Source organism: Neodiprion virginianus, chromosome 5 (genome assembly GCF_021901495.1).
Source record: "Neodiprion virginianus isolate iyNeoVirg1 chromosome 5, iyNeoVirg1.1, whole genome shotgun sequence".
NCBI lineage: Eukaryota > Metazoa > Arthropoda > Insecta > Hymenoptera > Diprionidae > Neodiprion > Neodiprion virginianus.
The window spans coordinates 28,877,329-28,901,608 of record NC_060881.1 but is presented as its reverse complement, the minus strand read 5'-3'; the positions used below and the strand labels follow the sequence as shown (position 1 = coordinate 28,901,608).

Below are 24,280 nucleotides of genomic sequence, written 5' to 3'. Positions count from 1 at the left end.
TTTACAAAAGCAATTCTGACCTACGACCTGAGCGTTGCTTGCTGGCAGGCGTTGCGTTAACGCCGTATGAAACCACGAATTCTTGCGCTCGACATTCTCCCACTACCAGCGTCACGCAATTCCTGAGAGATGCCACCAGCACCCAATGAAGAGAATACCAGGAGGTCCGTCGACGTACGATGCTTGAGCTTTGTGCCAGAGACTCGCAGATATGTGACCGTGGAGAATGTGGTGTCACAGAGCCAGCAAAAAGGACACCAGACGTAGGAGGCGAACGATAATTTGTCTTCCACCATTCAGCGTGCTATCGATCAAATAATTCCTCGAGTTCTGCTCAGCGGCTCGCGAATGGAAAGAATGTAATAGAGCGGCAATTACTATCGTTAATACGGAATTCGCTGTTACTAACTTCAGAATTGACTCTGACTCATGACCGTGAAGCGATGTGTCACACGGATCTAGCGACAGATCGATAAATGATTTCTGCAGGTTCGCTCAATTCCAATGTTCAATAATCTAATCGACAGCGTGACTTAAGTCATAATTGCAAAGACGCTTAGATCATACCGAATGCGTAACGAATAGTGAGTTTAGGTCAATCGTGCAAGAATTACTGGTCTTTACCAGACGTCGAAATGTAATCAGGCCGCAATTTGTATTACGTTCATGAACGTTGACGCCATTTACAACAAAGCATAGAGTATTACCCGTTGCACGTACCGAATGACGTGCTAATTCGCAAAGGAATTCTTTCACACACGTCATTTGCGCAAGCATGATGCTTGAATATGACTTGTGCCAATTGCGGGATCAATTTTATGCGGTATTGATTTTTCACCGACACAGTTCGGTGAGTCATTGCGACACGCTAAGTGATCTTCTCATCTCCGTACGTCACTGTAATTGATGTATTCCAAGTATAAATGATCTCCGTCAACTTTTTTCAATCGTCAACACGAGTGAGCCAAGAGGTCGGAGCTGTCATTAGGTTGCGAATGAAAATGAAATGAAAAGTAAAAAAGGGCAACGAGAAGAACAACGAAACGTTGCTCCCGCCTGAGGCGTCATGCAACCCGAATTGCGGTGGGGCTGGACTGACGACACGTGTTTGTAGTAGGAAGGATGTCACATACCAGGACATCAGTCAGCTGTCCTCAGCTTGTCGCGAATATCTCGCCGAGCTGGTCCCCCAGTGTACCGCATAACTCGTGCAGGTGGAATTCGTTAGCCATGCGTGGTATGGAGTGTGTGCTTCTGGAGTGGCGTCGAGACCGTCATTACACGCATGCACACACACACACGTCTGACGACGCGAGAACGTCACTCGCCGTTCTCCATCCCGCGGAAGGATAAGCAGAACATCACAAATTCTAACTCCGGTATAGTAATAATAATTACGACACTTATTCACTCTGCAAGCCAGTCGAGCTTACATATAGGTTTACGTGTGTGTAGTTGAAATTACACGGGTTACGGTCAAGTGGATTACCCGATGGTTAAACCCGCGGTAACGCATCTTGGTCCAAATATTAGGGCAGCCGGTGTCTTTCTGGTCAGCGCATAACTTCAGACCTGATCATCAATTGCAGGAACTCGAACCATACCATTAGAAATTAGAGACATTCGTGACGAATGGTTATATGTACCATCCAGAAACGACATTCTTGTAATTCCAGACTATCCAAGACAATGAGCATCCGGAATGGCTCCATCCTTGAACAATTCAACGTTTGCACGAATGGTCTAGACCTCGTTTGACGATTATCGTATTTTCGTCTATGCGAATCTCATTTCCAGGATAAACAGAGACACTTGGTCAGCAGTGTTAGTGTATATTTGACACGGACGTTTTATGAGTGAGTGAAGAAGACCAAGAAGATGAAGCTCTCGATTGCCGTACGCGTTATTAAAAAAGGTTGAGGTCTAGTTTGGTTGTCTAACAACACGACGACCTACTTTTGCCGTTTCAAATCAACTACCAACACGCCCAGGGGCAGACAGCAGAGACTGGTATATTATCTCGTGCCTAAAATCATGTATACCCAACATAGATGACCGTGCAGGCGACGAAGACGTCCTTAGTCATAAAGTCCCTTGGGAAGACGACCAGCTACACCTCGATTCACATACAGTGCGAGGGCTGCATCAGCGACGTGTATACCGATCGCGATAACAAAAAGGGGAGAGAGCGAGAGCGAGAGAGAGAGAGAGAGAGCGCTAAGGTGTTCCCTACTTGAGCAGGAAGGTTTATGTAACTACCCAGCAAAGGAACGCGGTGATTCCAACTCCACTATCTCTACCTCCAACTTCCTCTTCTCTTCTTGTCTCGTCTCTCCTCTTAATTCGGGCTGGAATTTACGCAGAGGACAAACCGTACCACCGGTATGAATAAAATGGTGACAAGAGCGTTTTCATCTCTTCGCTAATTGCAGGCTTGCTCTCGAGTACCTACACATCTCGCATCACACGACGTTATACTCCTTCATCATCGTCGTCGTTCTTATAATCATTCTAATCGCAATTCATGCACGGTTGAAACGGAACCATACCGACCACCTACATTACCAGGAGGTTGGCGTAAATTATGAATACACGATAAGTGAGGGGCGGGGGAGGGTTGAAATACTCCGAACCACGGTGCCACGTAATGAAAATTAGTCACGAGTCAGGAGTCAGTCTCGCGGAGTCACGACTTCCCGGTCACGACGAGGCTCGACATAAAGTCATGTCTGAGATCGATATGCGAGTTCTGACTGAGCTGTTCTCTCCTCTGTTATGACCCAACTGCGTGACGAAGATTTGCGGTAGATTGTCCGCTTATTAGCCGGATGAATCAGCCGTTAAACCAACCGTTGCAGGTTCGGATAGGCAAGGGTGTAAGTCAACTCGGACGGCAGAAGCAGCAGCATCGAGTATCTGTGATAGTTCAAGGGTCGAAACCTTCTCCAAGAATCCTGCGCACACACTTTTCTCTACATGTATACAAGGCTTCGACGTATTTCCGGCCAGTAATTCTCCCTCCCTCGCGCCAATCTTTATCAACGTATCGATAATTCCTCGGATTGGATCTCAATTGGTTGTTTTCAATCTTTTTGATAAATTTACCATGATTTGGAACATGTTCTTTTACCATTCAAGGATTTTGCATTTTTTTACTTGTGTACGTGTAACATATTAAGTAATCGGATCGACGGGTGCGTGCCGAGTTTCGCAAGTAAAGAACAGAAAGAACGAGTATGTATGGAAAATGAGGGGGAGGAAAAATCAAATTATTTGAAAATATAGCCGCTGGTGCTGCCCAATATGTACTTATGTGTTGTATAATTGAGAGGCAAGATCGATGTAGAGGTGGTTACACATTTCTCGGCCGAGTCGATTACAATGATATTGAAGTTAGTTACGTTATCGTAAAGATTCATACTGACCAAAAACTGTGATATCGCCATTTTGGAATTGTTTGAAATCCAGTAAACCGTGATAAAACAAAACACAATCGTATTCAGAAAACTTAGTATTCCTTCAAAATTATTGTAAATTTGAAAAAAAAAAATTCGTATTCTTCTCCCAATACTTCATTACGATAACTGTACTAACTTCATTCTCGTCGATTATGTTGGTAACGCAGGTTCAGCCTGCAGTTACGGTCTGAACCTGTGTTACCAACGTAATCGACTCGGCCGAAATAAAAAAAAAAAAAAAAAAAAAAACAAAAACTAGCCGTCTCTGAATTAATGTCCATATGCGTACATAGGTATACGTATAATATGCATACATACGCAATTTTCAGCAAAACTCTTTTCCTCTATTAAATTTCATTTCCCACCGTATAAAATCCTCCCAAACGAGTTGTCATTAAGCCCTGATACTTTTTTTTTTTCTCAACTATGTATTTTCCATCAGCCATTATTGCCTTGCCTGTTAAATAAAAATTCTGTTACATCGACAAAAAATTTCTTCTCTACATTATTCGTATACTTTTCCGGTGAACAAAAATATTCGTGCTTCCTTTCGAAGAATTTCATTGTTTCAAACTGTATGCGGTTACGATGACGAAAAACCTGTTTCTATAAACGGAAAGAAACTTTTAAGGTCTACAAAAATACGGTTGTAAAAATTTTAATAATGATAATAACTGTGAAAAATGAAAAAGTATTTTTCATCAGCGACACGGAATTCGAAGGTCGATGTTGAACTTCGTACGTCTCAACGTTTCTTCCGGGGTAATCACACCGCTGGAGGAAATTCTCGCAAACAAAGCGTATGAATGAGGATAAATATAGAAACTGTACGATAATAAGATATGCGCGGCAAATAAAGCGAGATGAGAACTAACTCGAGGGTATATATATACATGTACAATGCCAATACAACAATAAGCTTTGAGAAGTGAAATTTTTTTTATTTCATTTCACTTCTCCTTTCTTTATTATACGTACGTATCCATCCTCTTTTGTAATATAATTTCTTTGTTCAGGAATGATTTCTTTCACTTCAAAACCGTAAGGGACGGTACGATGAACAATATAATACGATGATTAGTACAAGTCACCGAATAGAACGTAAACGATTCCCGTATACCATACAATGCAATATATATTCTTAGGACCTTTCCGTTTCACTTCTCACCTTTTTTTTTTCATATCGCGTATTATTCCGCGCAAAAGAATTAAAAATCACATAAATGTCCAATTTGTCGTTGTTTGTTTTTCTCTCTTTCTCGATGACAAATCTAGATATCATACACTTGTATGAAAAGAAAAAAAAAAAATCAAAAATCGAAAAATCTCACGTAAAGCGAAAAGTGACCAATGAGAGGGAGTAAGGAAATTACATCGCAATTGGTTAGGCCAATTTAGAGGTTCGGTTTCCGAGCGAAGAAGCCCAGAGGGCAGAGGCGGGTCACATCGGTCAGCAATTCGGCCTAACCTCAGGGCGTGCGCCTACTTTTCGCGGACTCATCGCTTCCTGCCTCGGGGTAAAGAAGAGGGTTGAAAGTCTGCAGCGAGTGAGTCATTTCCCAGCTCAGCTGCCCCTCGACTTCCGCATACACGGGGCGCGTTGTTTCTATTACAACGTAATAGAGGGAGGGATAGTACGAGAGACCGGTTGAAAAATAGAGAGAAAAAAAAAATATATATTTTCTTTTATTTCAAAGTCACAGGGTCAATAGTTGTGGGAAGAGGAAATAAGTCGCCTGTGAAAGTTTGAACCCCTTAACGTTTACGCTTAGCGATTACTGAACGCTATTTTTCGTTTTGCCAATTTGACTAACGCGCGAAAATAGTTTTACGAATTTTGTAGCTCGTTAACGAGGCAATCTACATGAATGCCCGATACATATTTTTGTGGGGATATTCCACGCTCTGTGAAAAAGAAAGAAGTCTCTTTATAAGTTTTTGATGACTCGACTCTCTTGCAAAAGTTATTCGAAATTTATTGAAAATTCAATTATTCAAAGCATTTTAAACGCTGTAAAATCATGTCGTTCGATTGATTTTCGACTTGATTGAATTCATTTTTTGCTAAAAAAAAAAAAAAGAAAAAAGAAAGGTGCTTTAATGTGGAATTACATAGAAATTGTAAAAAAAATTACTCCCGAGATGACAGGCTTCTTCTTTTTTCTCCTAGTTTCCGTATACTTGAGTTGCATGTGAACGAATTCTCAGGAATTTTAATTTTGCAAAATCTCTCGTTTCTTCGGCAGCGATTCAGAGTAGAAAAATAAATAAATAAAGGAATCGTATAAAATTTTCGTTGCATCGATTGAAATTAGAAAAGTTATTTCAAAATTGTAATACGTATACAGTTATATTACAATCCGAAACTAAAAATGAAACTTGGAAAATTTGACAAACTGCACGTATTGCGGGTACGTGAAAACATTTCGTCTACTGAAAAATGTCGCGTTTTCGTTCTTTTCTTATTTTATTTAACGAAGAAGAAAAACAAAACTTCACATTCGTGATCGAGGGTTAGTTAACGACGAGGCGCGTTTGAAATTTATCACTTGGAATATCGCCGATAGTTCGTTTCATACAGGTATATAAAATTGTATACCATATAGGATGGAAATGGTTTCACCCTTCTATCCCGTCACCGCGTTTCGTTAGCGTTTAACGATAACGCCACTCAATTCCGTCTCTCTAACCTACCCGACCAACCAACCTCGGCGAAGGTAAGCCTGTGCGAGCGAGTAATCCTCTCCCTGCATCATAGCACGTATAGGTGGGGGTAGCAATTTATATTACCTTTATTATTATGCAACCGGAGAGAAGCTGGAGCAAAAGGCTTGTCTTTTTTTTTTTTTTATGCCGTACCATTTTATATGTATATACCATGTACACACATCCCGGAATAACAAACGCAGCATGGCGGGTATTGAAATTTTCATAGCAGATATGGAATGAATACCTATGAAAGAACGAGAGGGTAAAAAAAAAATTCCATTTTAGACGGTAATTTTTTTTACCTCAATTTTAAACTTTAAAATGTGAAATAAAAGTTCATTTCCGTTGTATGTAACACTTTTTCTATTTTTTTTTTTTTGTTTTTTCACAATTCAACTAAATTACGTTGAATGATTGTACTAACGACGATAGTGATAACAATAATGACGATACCTGCAGTAACTAAACGTAAAAATGCATTTATAAAAAACAAAAAAAAAAAAAGAGAAAATATGAGAGAAACAAAGATTAGAATGATATATATGTACTCGTATATAAGGTCAGCAAGTTATTGGATCAATTAGGAATTCGAAGAGTAGCCTGTTCGATTAGAGGAGATAATTAGGATCCTCGTTTATTTCTTGCATAGCTCGCGATTTCCTACAGCAAGCAAGTAGAGCTATACGTAAGCGAGGGTTGGTGGCGTTATGTGAATAGAACGATATATAGTAATAGCCGAGTATGTATAAAGCACATTATTAACCCCCCTCCTCCTATCCCGGAGGAATAGCGGCCAACGAACGAACTAACGAACGAACGAACGGGATATAATAAGGTATAAGTTATATTATGAGCGAGAAGTCTGAGGTCGCGAAGAGAAACGCAAGAGTTATGAATTTAAATTGAATAAAAGAGAGCAGGCAATGCGGTGAAAGAAATTTTTCACCACAGTAAAATTCGTCGATATTTTCGTATGCGAGTTTCTCTCACTTCCGTATATAAATACATCAAATTACACCTAATGCGTCGCTTCGGAGACAGTACAGAAGCGTCTGTTGAAATTTTGTGAAAATCGGTCAATCGGTGTTTGAGATAATCGATGGGAAACGCGTGTAAACGATCCAATTTTGAGGTTATGATTTTGAAATGGACTTACGGTGTTTGATGTGGATCCGCGGCACCGATTCCTGGGGCCAGGCAAATGTCACGGCGACTAGAGCCACGGCCATGAAGAAGACTGCGAAGATGTACATCCTGGAAGGTTGGAGAGGATGGAGAAGAGGAGGATTGGAAGAAGCGAGCGGGCGAAGACGAGCTCCGGGATTAACTGTCGTTGATGGCCGAAAGCGTCATCATAGGGCTTCTCTTCGATTCCCTTTCCGTTTCCGCAGTACACCGGAAGCCTCTGATGCAGGCGTAGTTCCCTGCTTCCTTCCCTCCCTCTCTACCTGGAATACGAAAATATGGAAGAGAAAAAAATTAGCACATCATTTATACTGTTCCGTGTCGTCGTGTGACATCATGTAATTCCCATTGTGCCTTTTCCTCGTCGTAAAGATGGTTAGTGATTGTTCTGGTGATGGACATACCCCCCCCCCTATCTGATATGACGCCTGTTGGAAGTGATTGTTATTGAAATGGTAATCTTGGATATGGAGGTCATTAAAACAGAACAACCGAAACGTCAACAATCTTTCGGTTGTTCTGCTTTAATGACCTCCATATCCAAGATTACCATTTCAATTCAACACTCTGTGGTCAAGAAAATACTATTCATCAGTGATTATTATTATGGACGTTTCGATTCGCAATAAATTTGGGCCTCTGTTTATGTATTTTTTTGTTCTTTTCGCGCAAGCTGTCCTTTTTTTTTTTTTTTTTACTGTGAAAGGTCTGTGCGTTGCCTCGGGTTATTTATCGCTTGTTCACTGCTTCCATTGCAAACCAGCAACGCGTCTGTAAACCACCGCAACCGTCGATATAACAACGTTATTTACTCGCAGCTCCTATGCTATACAAACGTTCGATGCTTTTCGCTGGAACAGCTTGTCACGCGACTAGTAGGTGGAAAGGTGGGCAGGTGAATATACGGTTGATATGGGTGCAGGGCGACGCTGGAGTAGAATTTCAATTTCACCGCGAACCGCGTGATGAATCGAGAAACTTGGGAGTACGAAGCAGAAAAAAGATGGAAAGAAGGAAAGGAAAAATGAAAAAGTTCCTTTTCCCCAACTTGATCCAAATTCAAAGTCAAGTGAGATGAACTCGATCCGATGAAAGATGTTAGAGGTGTTGCTCTCCGTTGGAACAGTATGACGAAAGGATCTGGACAAGGAGTCACATTCATTTCCAACTTTTAAAAACAGTGTACCTTGTACGTAAAATTTCTTCCCTCTTCACTTTGGCAAACAATTAATCTGTTCAAGTTTCGGTCCGCACCAAGCCGCCGGTGTGGTGAAAGAAGTAAAGTACTCCAAGTAATGTCGACACGAATGTGTGAATCCAACCACCCAGGTAATCAAGGAGTAATAGGTATAATTCGGCAGGTATACTTTAAAGCTAGGTAGCGAGAAGACACTGCTGATATAGGTACAATATACACCTACTATTTCACCCAAATTACAATGCGTCATGAATAAAAAAGAGATTTTGTGGTGGCTCAAAGGCATTGCTTGACGCTCCAAGGATCAAGGAGAAGCCTCCTTAAGAACATTCTCGCAGTCTCCTCTCGTTTTCCTTGTGCTTGATCTACAACGACGTCTCCGGATCATCGTTTCCACCGAAACGTATAGCGTGTATCTGGTGGTCTGAAACGGAATACCGGATGGGTATTTACCAAGCATATTACAGCCCGAAGAGAAGGAGGATGAAGAGGACGATTCAACCCAACGGTAAGTCAACACGTCGATTGTCTTCATCCAGCACCAGCAAGCCGCGAAACGAGAGGAAAAACATCATCGTGCCCATCGAGGTATGTTATCTCAACCCGGTGTGTTGCCCTCTTTGCACCACATAACCTCAACCATATTTCCGAGAAACGAGCCAGCAGCCATTCTCAAGCACTGGGAACGCTCACCGTTGGGTTTCTCTCTCTCTCTCTCTCTCTTCTTCTCTCCTAAAGCACAAATGTCTTAAAAAAATTCGATGAGCACGTTTCGACCCAACCGGCAATGAATACTGAATACATGTTCGACCGTTTGAAGGTATTTCATCGGGTTGGTACTGCGCGTTTGCCGATGGAATAACAATCGATTATAAGAGAACGTGCAGGATCATTAAAGATGCCCGTGGCATTTGCCTCTCTCGGGTCGTCGGTCAGTTTCAATGCATGATCCTCATACGCTCCAAGCAGCATTGCACGAGACTGCTGCGAGTGACTTTTAAAACAGACCTTCATCATCCCTGCAACGGTTTCGAGGGGTAGTTTCAAAACACTCGTTGTTATTCTTTGCTCGTGGAACGCGCTAATATCGTCTACGAGCACAAGTTACACCATCGAACACTAGATTCGGTTGGTCAAGTCGAAAGAATCGGTGAAACGCACACGCGATTTGCCTGCAAGGTGACTTTCACGAGCGGATGGATAGTCGTAGGCAGGTTGATGGACACGGAGGTATGTACACGTCATCATGGTGGTGTAGACGTGGAGAAAAGGTCGCCATTAAGGCCCCGGTGAGAGTGTGACGTGGAATATTATTCGTGTCATTAGTTGTTGGGTACGGTTCCCGAAAATAACTTTCTACAATTTTGATTTCTACCTCAGTCGTCGCAGCTGCAAACCATCTATAATGCGGTCCGTAGTTGGGTATAGGTACGTATTTAAACCATCACTGCATACCATCCGTAACCACCACCTCCTATAATCCTTTGTAACTCCGAAAACTATTCTTGCATGGCACGGTGATATGTCCATTGGTTTCGGAACGTTGATGAACGTGGGACGATCTGAATCCGACTACATTCTCCTGGGAAGGTTACTAATGTGGTACTAAATTCAACCTAGAGAAATTTTTATCCATAATTGGTACATCAAGTTCTGCGAAGAGAGACTTGTAACGGTGCAAGATTAGTTGAATGATTTATCAATGGAGTCAAGTTAATCGTAGGACATTTGATAAGAATGATGATGTAAGTAGAACGAGGTCGGGTCCTTTTCAAATAGGAAGGTATAGCGTATCCTTACACCTTCGAAAATGGGATCAAGCGCGAATATGAAACACACGTCCCTCGACTTCCGGGATTTTGATTTGTGATCCGACTTACCGACTCCCTTCCGAACAGTTCTTGGCAGAGGAGAATAAGGAAAAAGAAAAAAAAAAGAAAACGAGAATCCATCGAGTCCAAAGTGGAGTGAACCAAGCGTGGGGTAAATGGACGTCGGAAAGGTCGGGAATCGCTCGAGGCTTGACAGCCGAACAAATCTCACTCGCTTACAAGTTCCAGAACTTCGACTTACGGCCGTCTGCTGCTGCTACTGCAGTTAGTAATAAGTTAATGTGTGTAGTAATCACCGTCCCAGTTGCCATTTCCGTTTCGCCATAATCCGCACAAGTTTGCTTCGAGTATCGCTATACGATCCTGCTTACGAAGAAGAAACCATCCGAGAAGTGATCAACGGTCATTGATCATCGACCCTCGGCCTAAGTCAGACTCTGGAATAAATGGAACAGACATTCGTACCCTTCGAGGTGTTTCAGCTGATTTATTTCCGCGTCAATCCGTGATCTGTTCATCCTTCGTATCTTTCGAATTTCCCAAATAAATACCATCGAACATACGTCGGTCAGAGAATTGAGGCACTGTAATTTCACCGAGTAAAGTATGCCTTATATTTAAGGAGGAATAAGCTACGTAAGAGAGAAAAAATAAAACAATACAAAATGAAATGGCATTGTTAATACGTGGGAGGAATGATTTTGAACTGTTCGTGTAATTTGAATTTCCTCGTATCCATTACTATCATTACTAATAAGTAGGAATTTTCTTTAATTCGCGTTCACTGTAATTTGTGTATAAAATTAACATCGATGGACATTTTTCGCTTTCTTTAACTTTTGCCTCATTGTCAGACGCTGCGACCCATTCGTCCTTGACAATTCGTGTTTTTGTAAATTAGATAAGGAAGGTCCGTCAGTTTGTTTCCTTTCGTTTGAAGAAAAGAAAGAGGGAGAGAAAAAAAAAATTGCCAATCAAAGAAGCAAATACACCGCGGCGACATCGGAAAAATTATTTTCGTCGTACCGGAGGCTAAATTTCAATGCCTGATGTACACGTTGATGAGCCGCCCGGGGGTGGAAGAGATCTCGACGTGATTTGAAAGCTAGCCAACGAATCCACGGCGTGAGCCGCACTCGGCGAATAACGATCGTGTAAAAAACACACAAGATTATACAAGCAGCTGGATTAATTCAGAAGGTCGAGAGGTGGAGGAGGAGAAGGGGGGGGGTCAGGTTTGGAAAAAATACGTTATGCTAAGTCTGGGAAAACAGAAATTACGGATTTTTTGCCAGAAGAAAGAATAATGAAAACGAAAAAACAGACAATCTGTAAAAATACTATTTTTTTGGTAGACATTTTATCACGTTACGAACCAATATAATTACTAAACGTACGTCAGTATTATTCTTTATTTTATTCATTTACAAAAATAATTGCTTGTCTCTTCACAAAATTGTTTCCTATTGGATTATACTTATTCGTTTTATCATTAAATCGTTTCAAATATGATCGCGAGTGTTTTGTCGACAAATTGAAATTTAAAACCTTAGAGATTGATTTAAATTAGAGAGATTCATTTTCGTACAGACGTCCACGATTTTCCCATACACGACATGGCAAGAGCGATGAAAAAGCAATTTGAAATAATTTTTCATCATCCAGCAGTGGCGTTGAAATTTGCGGATAATAAAAATTTTTTTCCCGCACGGCTGTCTCGCGGTCGTTTCATCGTTTTATACTGTCTGAACGTCTGGTAAAGGCGTGAATAAGAGGGGCGGAGGAGGGCAGGTGGTGTAATTGATTGGCTGGAAATGCGCATTGCTTTAAATTCAATGTATACAAATTGAGGTAGGAAGGAAGAGAGCGAGTGCAGCGATAGAACGACGAAGGTGGGAGGAAGCGGCATGACGGCGTCGCGGCGACGGATCCTTATTAAGATAATTCGGGTTAATTTAAAATTCAGTTCAAGCGCTGAATTCAAATGAACCCCCCGACGAACACCGTCCACTATATATATTATACTGTACGTTACAGGACGTCGTAGCGACGCCCGGCGTCGTCCACCAGATCCAGCCAACCACCGTCAAAATGCATTATTCCATTCATATTGAAATATCAAACAGAACTCTGACGTCTGCAACTGCACTTGAGTTATTCAGGTCCTCGATCCATCTGATGCCAGAGAAAATTATTCGATCATCATATATATATATATATATATATACAGAAATACGACCGTATTACACATTATGTGCGGTAGGTATGTAAGTACTTTGCGAGATTTTCATGCCAGGAATATGTCCGAATCGTGGAATCGTAATAATTTACTGGTATTATTTTGATATTGTGAAAATTAATGAGAATCTTTGCAGTATTTTTAAATCCGTGACTTAACATCGATGATTTTACCCCTGCGGGAAAGTTCGTCACAAATAGCGTGATCTATAAAATAGTCACGAATCTATAAAGTTGTAACTTGTTGCGAATTTGTTTCTATCTTTTCAACGAACCATTATAAGAACCAGATATAAACTTAATCCCCAATGATTTTTCACCAATAATTCGTTAGAAATTTTTTCTTTCAGTTACCGCTCAGTCTTTAACTCTTTTTCTTTTTTTACCACAATCAAAAAATATAGTTCTAGATGGAAAATGGAAATTAGTTTTCTAGCTGTTATACCGGAAAGTCTGGTATCCGTTGCTGTTCTTTTTCATTACGATCACTGTTGCTATATTTTCTTGGCAACTGTTGCGAAAATTTAATTCTTGTGCAACGATAAATTGACGTTAAAGCCTTTTTCAACTAAAAAAGTAGAGTAAACCTCACAAACTGATTTTGCGTCGCAATTACCAAAAAAGGATCGACGATAGCGATTTTCTTTATTTGTACAGTTTTGTTTTTCAAAGTTACTTCGACAGTTGATAAAACTGTTAAATCAATAAATGGGAAATAGTAAATTATTCATAAATCGCGCTGTTATCTTTGCTGACAAATGTTGATTGTTAATTGTTCATATACATACACATGCATAGCGGTGGAATAGCCAGAGAAAGTTTGAATCCGATTATCCCGAGTGAGAAGGAGAATGAATGCGCGGTGGTATCGAGAGCATGAAGTTTTTCCATGGATCGTTAGATCTTTCGCAATTATCGGCACGAGAACCGAATCTACGATGTAAAATATAACAAGCCGAGTGAAATAAAAAACAACATGGATTAAAGTACAGTCTCTCTTTTTCAGAAGAAGAATCATAGTCGAAACTGGATCTTGAATCGTCACCAATTAGAGTATAACGACTTGTCTTTTCTCTTTCCTTTCCACTTCACACCACATCACATCGCTTCGCGATCATCAAATTACATTAAAAGAAGCGTGTGATGAAATATTTACAAAACTTGTTACGTGTATAATAATTCAAGTGCATAATAAGGTACGTCATAGTACCGACCTAGACTAAAATTGACTTTAAAAAAGTCTAGTTAGAGTGTCTCGTCGACACGACGTAACGCGGTAAAAGAGTCACGAACCACTTTGAACTCCTTCAAACTAATTTGGAAGAACATCGGCGTAAAAAAAAATCAAAAAAAAAAAAAAACGGCTTTTAACCCGGATTACTAATCACGGGGACGAATATCTTCCGGAGTCTGAAAGCGTCGGCGGATTAATTTGAACCCTGCGCGATTCACGGACCTGGATGAGAGAGAGTCGGGCTCTTAAGGTATCGGAATCACGTACCGTACCGAGGCAGTGTTTTAGGACTGAAAGCTTGGAACTGATACGCGCAATTCCAGGCCTGAATCTTCCTGGTTGCTAAATTTCCTGCTTGACCATTCAGGCCGTTTGCTTCCTCCTGCTCCTCTTTAGACCGTGAGAAGGACGATAGATATTCCGAACCAATTGTAGTACAATGACTCGACTCTGACTCCACGGTGCGCAAACACCAATCAACCCGAGTTTCAACGACAACGTGATAGGAATGAACCCTTCGCCCCATGCCCAGCTGGACAAATATTTCACATCTGATACCGTAAAGTCGGCTGAGAATGCTGACCGGATTCGTAAGCGGGTATCCGGAGGCACCGTAAGATGTTCTCTGCAGCAATGGTCGTGACCGAAAATTTTGTGAACGATACACGGTATTATAACCGCGGAATTAAATGGAGGGAAAAAATTCATCGGTCAGAGTAAACGACCGAAAGACAGAGAGAAATGTTGAATGGAATAAAAAAGTTTGATTCAGTAGCCTCAAAGCAACGTCACTCCGCTCGCTTCTCTCTGCAATTCCAGGTCGTAACACCAATTGAAATGGATCCCGAGGTCCTTCATTTTTAACAAGTTTCACTTGGCTTTCAGCCCCGCGTCAAATTACGAAAGATTTTTGAACCTTGAGACGAAGAATACAGGAGGAATAAGAAGATTGAGGAGAAGAAGAAGAAGAAGAAGAAGAGGAAGAAAGAGGAAAGGGAGAGACTGTAAAATTGAAACGAGGGTAGACGTCCAGTCTTCAGAGATTTGGTATAAATTATTCAGTGTTAGCTTGGGAGTAATTATTTCTCCTCATAGCGTGGAGACTTTATTCCTTTCTTTATCGTCTCGGTCTCATCTTTATTTTCAAATTTGCTTTTAATCCGCGGACGATGTGCACGAGCAGTTCTTCCGTTTGAAGGTAAGCGACAAAGTGCCCAACGTATCGGATCTGGCTTCACCATGTCAGACGGTGTAGCAAAAATAAGACCAAGCGATTTCATGTGAAACAGAAAGTCTCGTAATTCCAGACATTGATGTTGATTTTCTGAAAATTTATCTGAAAATGAAACGAACCTCATACTTCGTAAGCACAAACTTTTCGTTACACATAAAGAACACCGTGAGTCATATATTTTGTACACATATGATACGAGGATGAAAGTTCCAGATCGAAACTTCGGTTACCGTTAACCTACGGAACTGGCACTACGCACCAATCCCATTCCAATCCAATTAAAACCGTAGTGACCTGTAGATATGAGAAATGCATAGAAATGACATCTGTAGTTTCCAAGATACACGAGTGACAGGATTTCGTAAGGATAACGCTGGGGTGTGTATCAAGCATTCCAACGGGTAGAGGAAAAGCAGATCTGCAATGCTTAAGCGGTCACTGAGGACAACAACAACAGCAACAGCAGCAGGAGCGGAGTTAACGACCGTTAAAGTCGCGAATATACGGGATTCCGTACGGAATAGGCGATGATACTGCAAGCAACGGTACAAGCTGCAGGGTCAAGGTATGCATGCAAGTATGTGAGTATGTATATTCAAATGGCTTCGAAGGCAGGTTGGAACCGAAGGTGCATCGCGTGATCAACGCGTTATTCCACCTCCTGGATTAATAATCGTAAAGAAATAATTTGAAATCGAGGAATCGCGAGGTTGATCAGTGATAAAAAGGAGCCCGAGACCGAAACGAGGGAGAAGAAATCCTTCCGCGGTATTTCCCCCTACGAGAACGATAAAATATTATATAACGCGATAAACGCGTACGTGTCTAACCTTCGGACAGTTAGCTTCGACCGGCGAAAAGGTCAATGCGATCCAGGGTCGTATAATTTCGCGATATTGCAACGTCGACCCGGGTCTTCGAATTACACTTGTGGCGGGGTTCGGTTAAACACTCTTAAGATGGATGATGTCGTCTTTCGGTACTCGCGTCCGTTCCACAAATGCGGTTGCCAAATTTCATGGGGAAAATACCCGGAATGCGAATATGCGAAGAGATTTGGAAGCGTCCAAAAGCGTGAAGAAGAACGGAGAACATTGGATCAACATCTCACGACGTAAGATGCTCAATGGATGGTGACCGTACTGCAAAGACTTCGTTCTCTCCGTGTGGTTACCGTCATCCATGAACGTTACATGGAAGTCCATAAATCCTGATCAACAAACACTCATTCCACATCCACAAATTCACCGACGACTCGGCAAACCAGCGTGGATTCCTCTTCCGCTTCTTTTTCATCATCTTTCCTCACGCCATGCTCCATCTCTTCTTCAGCCACTCGGGATTTGAAGCCGTAACTTCATATCCATCATACAGTTCGGTGTTTCATCCTGACAGAACTTACTCCGTATCACGGTACGATTATAATAAATGACCGTTCGTTTCTTTTTCACCCTGTTTTTATTACAACTCCCTTGATACCTTACGCCTTATAATATCTCGACTCTCGTCCTTAAACAGAAATTCTTTTCGTCGTTGAACCTCGCGGCTTGTATAAAGCTCAAGCTCAAGCTGAAGACGAAGAAGAAAAAGAAGAAGTTTTTTTTTTTCCCCCTCCGGGATAATCCCACCTATCCGAGAATCTTGGGGATTCCAAAGTCTCAACTTAGTCTGGTCAACGGGATCCGGAGCACTGTAACCATAGAAATTATTCCATCCGATAGGTGTCACTGATCTCGGGTCTCCGTACATAGTTTGAGAATAACGAGATTCGCGACTGGTTGTATAGAATATTATTTTCAAAGTCTCGGGGAGCAGAGATGGAATATATTCGACGGATATGTTGGGAAAAAGAAATGAAAATAAGATAAAAAAAAAAAAATTCGTATGGATTTCGGGATAAAAGTGTCACTCCCAAAGGCACCGCTCGGCTCCCTTTCCCTCTCTCTCTCTCTCTCTCTCTCTCTATTCGAGAAAAGGAAAAGGAAAAGGAAATTGATCGAGGCACGCAATCGAGGGTTCAATCAAATTCGTCGAACCCGTGTATTCAAAACTCAACAAGCCCATCGTCTACCTTCGTCTCTTTAAGTGTCGCAACTTCGCAACTTCGCAGCTTCGAATCATACGTATGCACAGAATTCTTGCGAAAGCTATTCAATCATCCGACACCCTAAAAAAGAAATATCAATATACCCTGAAGAACCAATCGTTGCAAATCTTCGTCCTCGTCTTTGTTTGTACCGTATGAGGGGAAATTCCATGCAAAACCCAACCAATGTTTGACCCTCAGGATTTTTGATTTTGTTTAAAATATATTGAATAGCAGCGATTTTAAAATGATAAAAAACTGTAGTTTCTTTTCCAGACATTTCAAAACCAGGCCCCATGCTGGGCCGATTTTTTAACAACTTTTTTAGCACTTTTGATTTTTTTGATCAACCAAAACATTGTTTAAACGGTTTATAAATCACAAAAAAATTCTCAAAACTTCTATTCTTCACTCAAGACATTTTTAGGCCGGTTTCATGATGAAGTTGATGAAAAAAGTTTAACGTGCCAAAGAAAAAACAGACAAAAATTGCTCCATAATGGAACCGGTCTGGAAATTTTTCGAGTGAAAAATAAAAGTTTTGAGAATTTTTCAGAAACTTTTATACTGTTCAAACAGTGTTTTATCTGACAAAATAAAAAAAAAAAAAATTGAAAGTGGTGAAAACAAAAATGGATGTCCAATCATGGGTCCGGTCTTAAAATGTCAGGAATAGAAAAGGTAATTTTGAAAATTATTTTAATTATTTATAAATAATTGAGCAGTTGAATAAGAAATCTGAAAAAAATTCAGGGTACTGTTTCAGATTTGAGAAAAATGCAGAAAATTTTTAAAAATAAATTTGCAAGTAATTCTTGACGTATATATCGTATACCGATCATCTGCCGAAATTTAGTCTGCGTGGACAATTTTCAAAAGCCATTTCAGCCACGCAAACTTTAAAACGTGTTATTTTCTTCAGCAAATTGAATTTCCGTTTTTGTATAAACAGCCGCGCGATGATGCGGTAAATTGAAAAGCCAAAAAGATGGAAGATCTCAATCCAGCGCAGAGATGGTTTGGGTGAACGCTTCGAATTGAAAATATTTTATAAATATAAAAACCTCTGATAGCGCTGGACATGTGAAGTTATAGTTTCAGAGGATTACTGTCGTGATCGATCGACGGACACTTTACTTGTCATTGAAGGGATTAAGACAAAGATGATCGATGTTGTTAAAATTTCTTCAAATACGTGTTCAATTTTTCTCACTACTGCCACGGGAGAAGAAAATTATCGAATGACTTTCGAGGAGTTGGCTTTTGAAAATACATTACAACGCGTCAAATATCCGTGCCTCGAATAAAAAACAAAAACTCACAAAACACATTTAAACGAAGACTTAAGTTAAACAATTACTAAATCAGTATGAATTTCTATATTAAACCTTTTGAAATATCTTCGGATAGGAAATTACATTAATTTGAGATTTCAACGAACGTGTCGCCATTAATAACATCGACTGATTGGCGCTAATCGTGACCAAAATATGAGTGATTATTAGTGAAACCATTCAAACGTTTGAAATGATAAAACCTCATCGGATCATATAAAATTTAAAGCGAGAGAGTATTCAACAATTCAGATTAAAGAGAGACAATTTACACAGATGGGTTAAACTAAGAAAAACGATCGATTTATAAAATTTTTAATGACAAAGAAACGATTTACATTTATAATTTTAATTCATACACCGTTTGACCGATAATTTATGTATTGCATTATCGAATGATTGAACGGATGAAAGAATCAACAAATAATAAGTTTTACGGCTATTTTGCTGTAAATTTAAAGTACAAAAACAAATGAATCTTTACAATTCTCAAATTCTACAGAATAAAATCTGTTTCGTTCGAAGTTTCTGTTTGAAAATTTGAACACGTATTTACAACATGTGAGTATGTTTTTCTACATCGTGGTTTACAAAATTTCAGACTATCCTCGAAAAGCTGCGAAGTGAGAATTTCCAAATTCATATGCCAAAATTCTCTCACAAAGTATAACGCATCGAGAATTACTTACACTTTACCGGCGTCAATACCAATCGGTTAGTTTCGTTTCAACTATGAGGATTCGATAATGCGTGGACTGTGCACCGAGTGTGAATGTATTGGAAATTCATCAGGGTGACGAAGAGGATGAGAAGAGGGAGGGAAACCCGCGAGCGAAGCGAGGCGAGAAATTCGTCGGGTCCGAAAGAAGGAGTTGACGGAGGGTTAAAATAGGAATAGGTGAAGAAGAGGAAGCGCCGATGGAATGGTGAGAAGAGGAGGTGGAAGGGTTCGAGGGTTTCACGACTCACAAACACACGGACTCAACGAAACGCGGTTATAAACTCCACACAGAGACACGTGGTCATATATCTCATGGCTTTGCCTACCTATAGAAAGCGTAAAGCTTGCGTTTCCATCGAGGGGGAAAGAGAGAAGGAGAAGAGGAAGGAGAAAGAGAAGAGTTAATTCAATCTCGAGGAATGACGTACGGCCAGGGCGTGACGTTTTCGCATCTATCGAACACTTCTCTATTCCAAACCCGCCTTTCTTCACATCCTTTATGCCTTTTTCCAATTTTTCTTCACTGGGAGAAATTTTTATTTCCAGTTACCGCACAAGTAGAGTAGACCGAAGGAACTGATTTTGCGTTGCAATAACCAAAAACGATACATGTTTTACTCAATTTTTCTAGTTACTGTAGCAAATGAAATTTTTCTCAATGTTCTTCTTCTTCTTCTTCTTCATCTTTTCACAAAAGTTAAAAAAAGTAAACGTAGCCAATCATACCGGGACAATCTCTTGAAACGTGAAAATCAACCGCGCATGCGCCAAAATAATTAAATCTCATTGGTCGGCGAAATCTTCCCGCAACGATATTCTTGTCTGCGACGCAGGCGAGCCAACCTACGCAAAATGTGTACGTTTGAATTTTCAAACAGCACAAGCATCTGACTTTTAATGCGACAAAAAATTTCGACCGGTGTGTTATTTTATAACAAGTTAAACAGTGTTGTTATATAATAAACAATTTTGCGATCGATGCTTACAGACGTAAATCGAGACGTATAAGGTACATGGAATGCATAGAAGACTTACAGAGTTTATGCTCGACTACCCGTTCGCCATTTTCACTTTGCTCGCTCTTTTCCTTCTCCCTCATCTCCTCGGCAAAAGCCGCATTTTCCACTGCCGCTAGCTACCTATTCCTTTCATACAACACCGATTTCCTCTATTTTCTCTATTTTCATCGTACTTCTCTCGCCCTCGCAACCTCTCTTCATTTCTATCAACTTTTCCCTCCGCTCCTCGACTACGCTCGAATAGCATCGCATTGCATCGCATTCCATTCCATCTAGACGCCGATGCTCTCTGAAACGCCACGATTGTGTGTCGGAATCGTTACGCTGGCATCGTCATGAAATTTTTTTTTTTTTATAAAAATTTTCCAATTACTGCCACACGCTTCTGCATCAAACGTGTTTTAACGCGAAGAAATGGAAAATTAATTAACCATTATTCAAATTCCATTTTTATGAAGAAAAAAAATATCGTCATTTTCTTATTTGTCTATCAAATTTTATTCTCGACGCGAGTAAGATACAAGTCAATTTTTTTCGACGTATTGCCAAAAAAAAAAAAAAAAAAATGGAGTTAAAGAAATAAGAAAAAACGTAAAATTCGACCCTCGAACAAATCAATCGCAAACAATCTTTGATCCATTTGATTCGTTTGTTTCTTCCCTCGTCATTTATTTTCTTTACTTCCCCTACGTTTCATTATTATTATTAATAAAAAAAAACACATATGCCAAAACGATTTCTTCGTTCTCATTCTTTTTTCTTTGTTTTTTTTTTTTTTTTTAATGGAACTCACAGCCTTTTTTTAAATCCTCATCTACAATTCACAATCAATCAAATATAGCATTCCAGATTCGCCTGATCGTTGACAAGCATGATTTGTAGACATATTACAAAATTAAAGCTTCGATGATATAGACGTATATTGTATGAAAACAAAAATCGAAATCTTAATACCTACAACATATATTGCGTGATAAAGATGTGTAAAAGTAAAACACTACAATAAATACGTTATTTTACACTTTTAATTTCCTTTGCCCGCCGCTTGATGTTCACGAATAATAAAAATCGAAAGGTCAATTAAAAATTAGTACCTTTAGTAACCATTCTGCAATTCCACACGCGATACCTACGAACAAATTTATCCTCCTCATAGAAATTTCAGCTGCGTAATAATATCTGACTGTGCAGTCAGTGAATGTAAGAACTGGTTACGGGTTTTGTGAACATATATAGGTACATATATATATATATATATACACACACATACATACACACATGCACACATATATTATCTTGCAGTGTGCGAGGCTGAGAAAATCAAGTAGGTAGACAGGTTGGCTCGATCGTTGTTGGTCGGTTACTTCTCTCTCCCTCTCTCTCTCTCTCTCTCTCTCTCTCTCTTTCTCTATCTCTTTCTCTCTCGGTATAGTTTTTAACTGCCCACACGCACCTGCCCGTTTCTTGGACAGAGAGTGAATTATTCCAGAGCTAAACAAAAACAACGACGACGAAATACGAAAGAGAAATCTCCTCTCCTCTCGGGAGCATTAAACGTATGCCTCGTCGTCAAAACGTTACGAAACTGTATAAATATTAACTATACACACATATACACACATATATATATATATATATATTATACATATATATACACGTATATTATGTATATCGATCGCGAGTCGGAGATACGCAATGCAAGATTATTGAGACCGCTATTTACCGATGTGACAACGCTCTTTCATTGTTATATAATTGCGCAAACATTCGATCGTAATCGAAATAAACGTATAGTATATATAAATATATATATATTAGCAACGTGAGACAGAAACCTGTTGAAAAAAAAAAAAAAAAAGAATATTGAAAAAAAAAAATAAGCTGTAAGTAAAAATCAGAGTATAATATACATGCGTGTGTAATGAAATTTTTATCAACGATCGTGAGTCTAATTATCATATATGAAAGACCATCAATCGTTCAACCGAGAGTAATCAATTAACGGCAAGCAACGATTCTTTGTAATTATACTCCATTTTTTTTTTTCTTTCCGACGAAAGGAAAAATTTTTACACTTCTTTCAAATTTCACCTCAAATTATAAAAAGATGAGACGATGAAAGAAGAAGGTAATAAATGAAAAATTGACGAGGAAATGTCAAAGACGGCTGAAAGTGCGTGTAACGTAGGATGAAAATTTGAACAAAAACAACAAAAAAATATGAAAAAAAAAAGTAAATAAATTCACTCATCGCCCCTTTTTCGATTCTTCCCTTCGATTTTCGAAAAATTCGTCAAAAATGTGTAAGAATTAACGACGAGAAGGATCGTATACTTTGAGGCGAAGCGGAATTTTGAGATGGAAAGATTTTCTCTTGCGGTGAAAAAATAAACATGGAAAACGAAAAAAAAAAAAAAAAAAAAAGAAAGAAAAAGGTCCGCCGCGCTTGGACCTCTCCCGACAGGTGTTCGCATACCTGCAGAATTCTTACGGAATAGGCGACGTATGATATAGCGAAACATCTGTGCAGCTCTATTCCGCTATAGGTATAGTACATTATTCAAGCAATTATAATTGATCAGGCATAACGCACGACGCGCAGTCTGCAGCTGCTGGCGCATACCTTATAAAATCATTATACAATCACAATCGTGAGGTAAAAGAACATTGCGTCACATATTTCCTCTCTCTCTCTCTCTCTCTGTTTTTACTTACTTACTTAACTTACTCGCTTATACATTAGATTTAAGTTAATTTTTAAGTACATTAGATTCAAGTTTATTCTTTAAGTTTAAAATTTGTATTTTTTTGTTATTGGGCTGTTAATTTATACTTTTGGGTTCGCTACCCTAGTGTAATAAAATTTGTTCTATTCTATTCTATTCTGTGGAGTTTGATTTTGTTTATCCGTTCTTATCGATTAATTTTGCGGGTATTTGAGTTGGACGAAAACTGACGATTAGGTTGAAAATTATTATTATTATTATTATTATTATTATTATTATTATTATTTTCTTCTCGTACTTCGATACAGAAATTATAATTTTGGAATATTCGTATAAATTTTGAAACGTGTATTTATATTTTGAAAAATTTTTCACGGTTTGATTTTCAAGCGATTCGTTGTTGCGATATTTTTTACGTAACTTTTGGTAGAAACGAAGTGTTCGGATTTCATGTCGACGATTGACAATAAATTTTCGACTTTTTATGAATATGCGTAACAATTTTCACATAATTTTTGAACCTGCAATAAAACGAGGCAACGAATCATCTGGAATTGAATTCCCTGACTTTTCCCCAAGTCAGGAATTCCTCGCTTTACATCACTTTTGATAAAATCACTAGACCAAAAAAAAAAAAAAAACAAAAGAATGTCTACCGGATAAAAACTAGCATTTCATCACTATTTCGCGATGAAATTTTTACAAATATTTCATGATACTGAAAATTTATCAAAAACCTTGAATACGTATCCGAGTATCTTTTGGCTTCCGAGATATTCACCTGTAGCGATTAAAACGACCACCCTGTATATCGACGCTGAAATGACCTAACTATAATAAATGTTCTGCAAATTGCTGTTAAAAATTTTTCAAATTTCTTCGCGCTAATTTTTCACTACAAAAACAACATTTCGTGTAATAATTTCTTGCCCATCAAAAATCGTTCGATTTCCAGCACCGAATTTACAAAAATATGTTCCAGTGCTCTGGAACCAAACGGTTAAAGGCTAGAAGAGAAGAGAAGTTGTATGAGATACGAGGTTATAGGGCGAAACCCTTGAAGTCGGTTTTCATGGTGGTACAAGCAGACAGTCAGGTAAGCAAGCAGGCAGCTATAACAATCGTGACAATTTATACCTGCCAGGCTGGCCAACAACAAATCATAGCTTCGAGGGAACCGAACAGAACGGAACAAAATCCGATGACAAGGTGAGCGAGCGAGCTCAGGGAGTAAAGTTACGACCACAAGGAATCACAAATGTAATTGAACACCGTACCTACCCTTGAAACTTATAATAAACTAGCA

At 39.5% G+C, this 24,280-nt stretch overlaps 1 protein-coding gene across 3 annotated transcripts in view; it reads right to left on the bottom strand.

Annotated features, from left to right (window-relative positions):
- Positions 1–24,280, bottom strand: part of LOC124304632 (semaphorin-1A-like) — a 134,022-nt gene that overhangs the window by 88,504 nt on the left and 21,238 nt on the right. For 2 of the 3 annotated variants that reach the window (XM_046763111.1, XM_046763114.1), the window contains exon 2: positions 7,324–7,615. In XM_046763111.1, coding sequence (XP_046619067.1) covers positions 7,324–7,420 — 97 coding nt within the window. In that variant the 5' untranslated portion in view covers positions 7,421–7,615. Of the gene's footprint in view, positions 1–7,323; positions 7,616–12,412; positions 12,558–24,280 lie in introns of all 3 variants that reach the window. The other variant, XM_046763112.1, reaches the window with a different exon arrangement.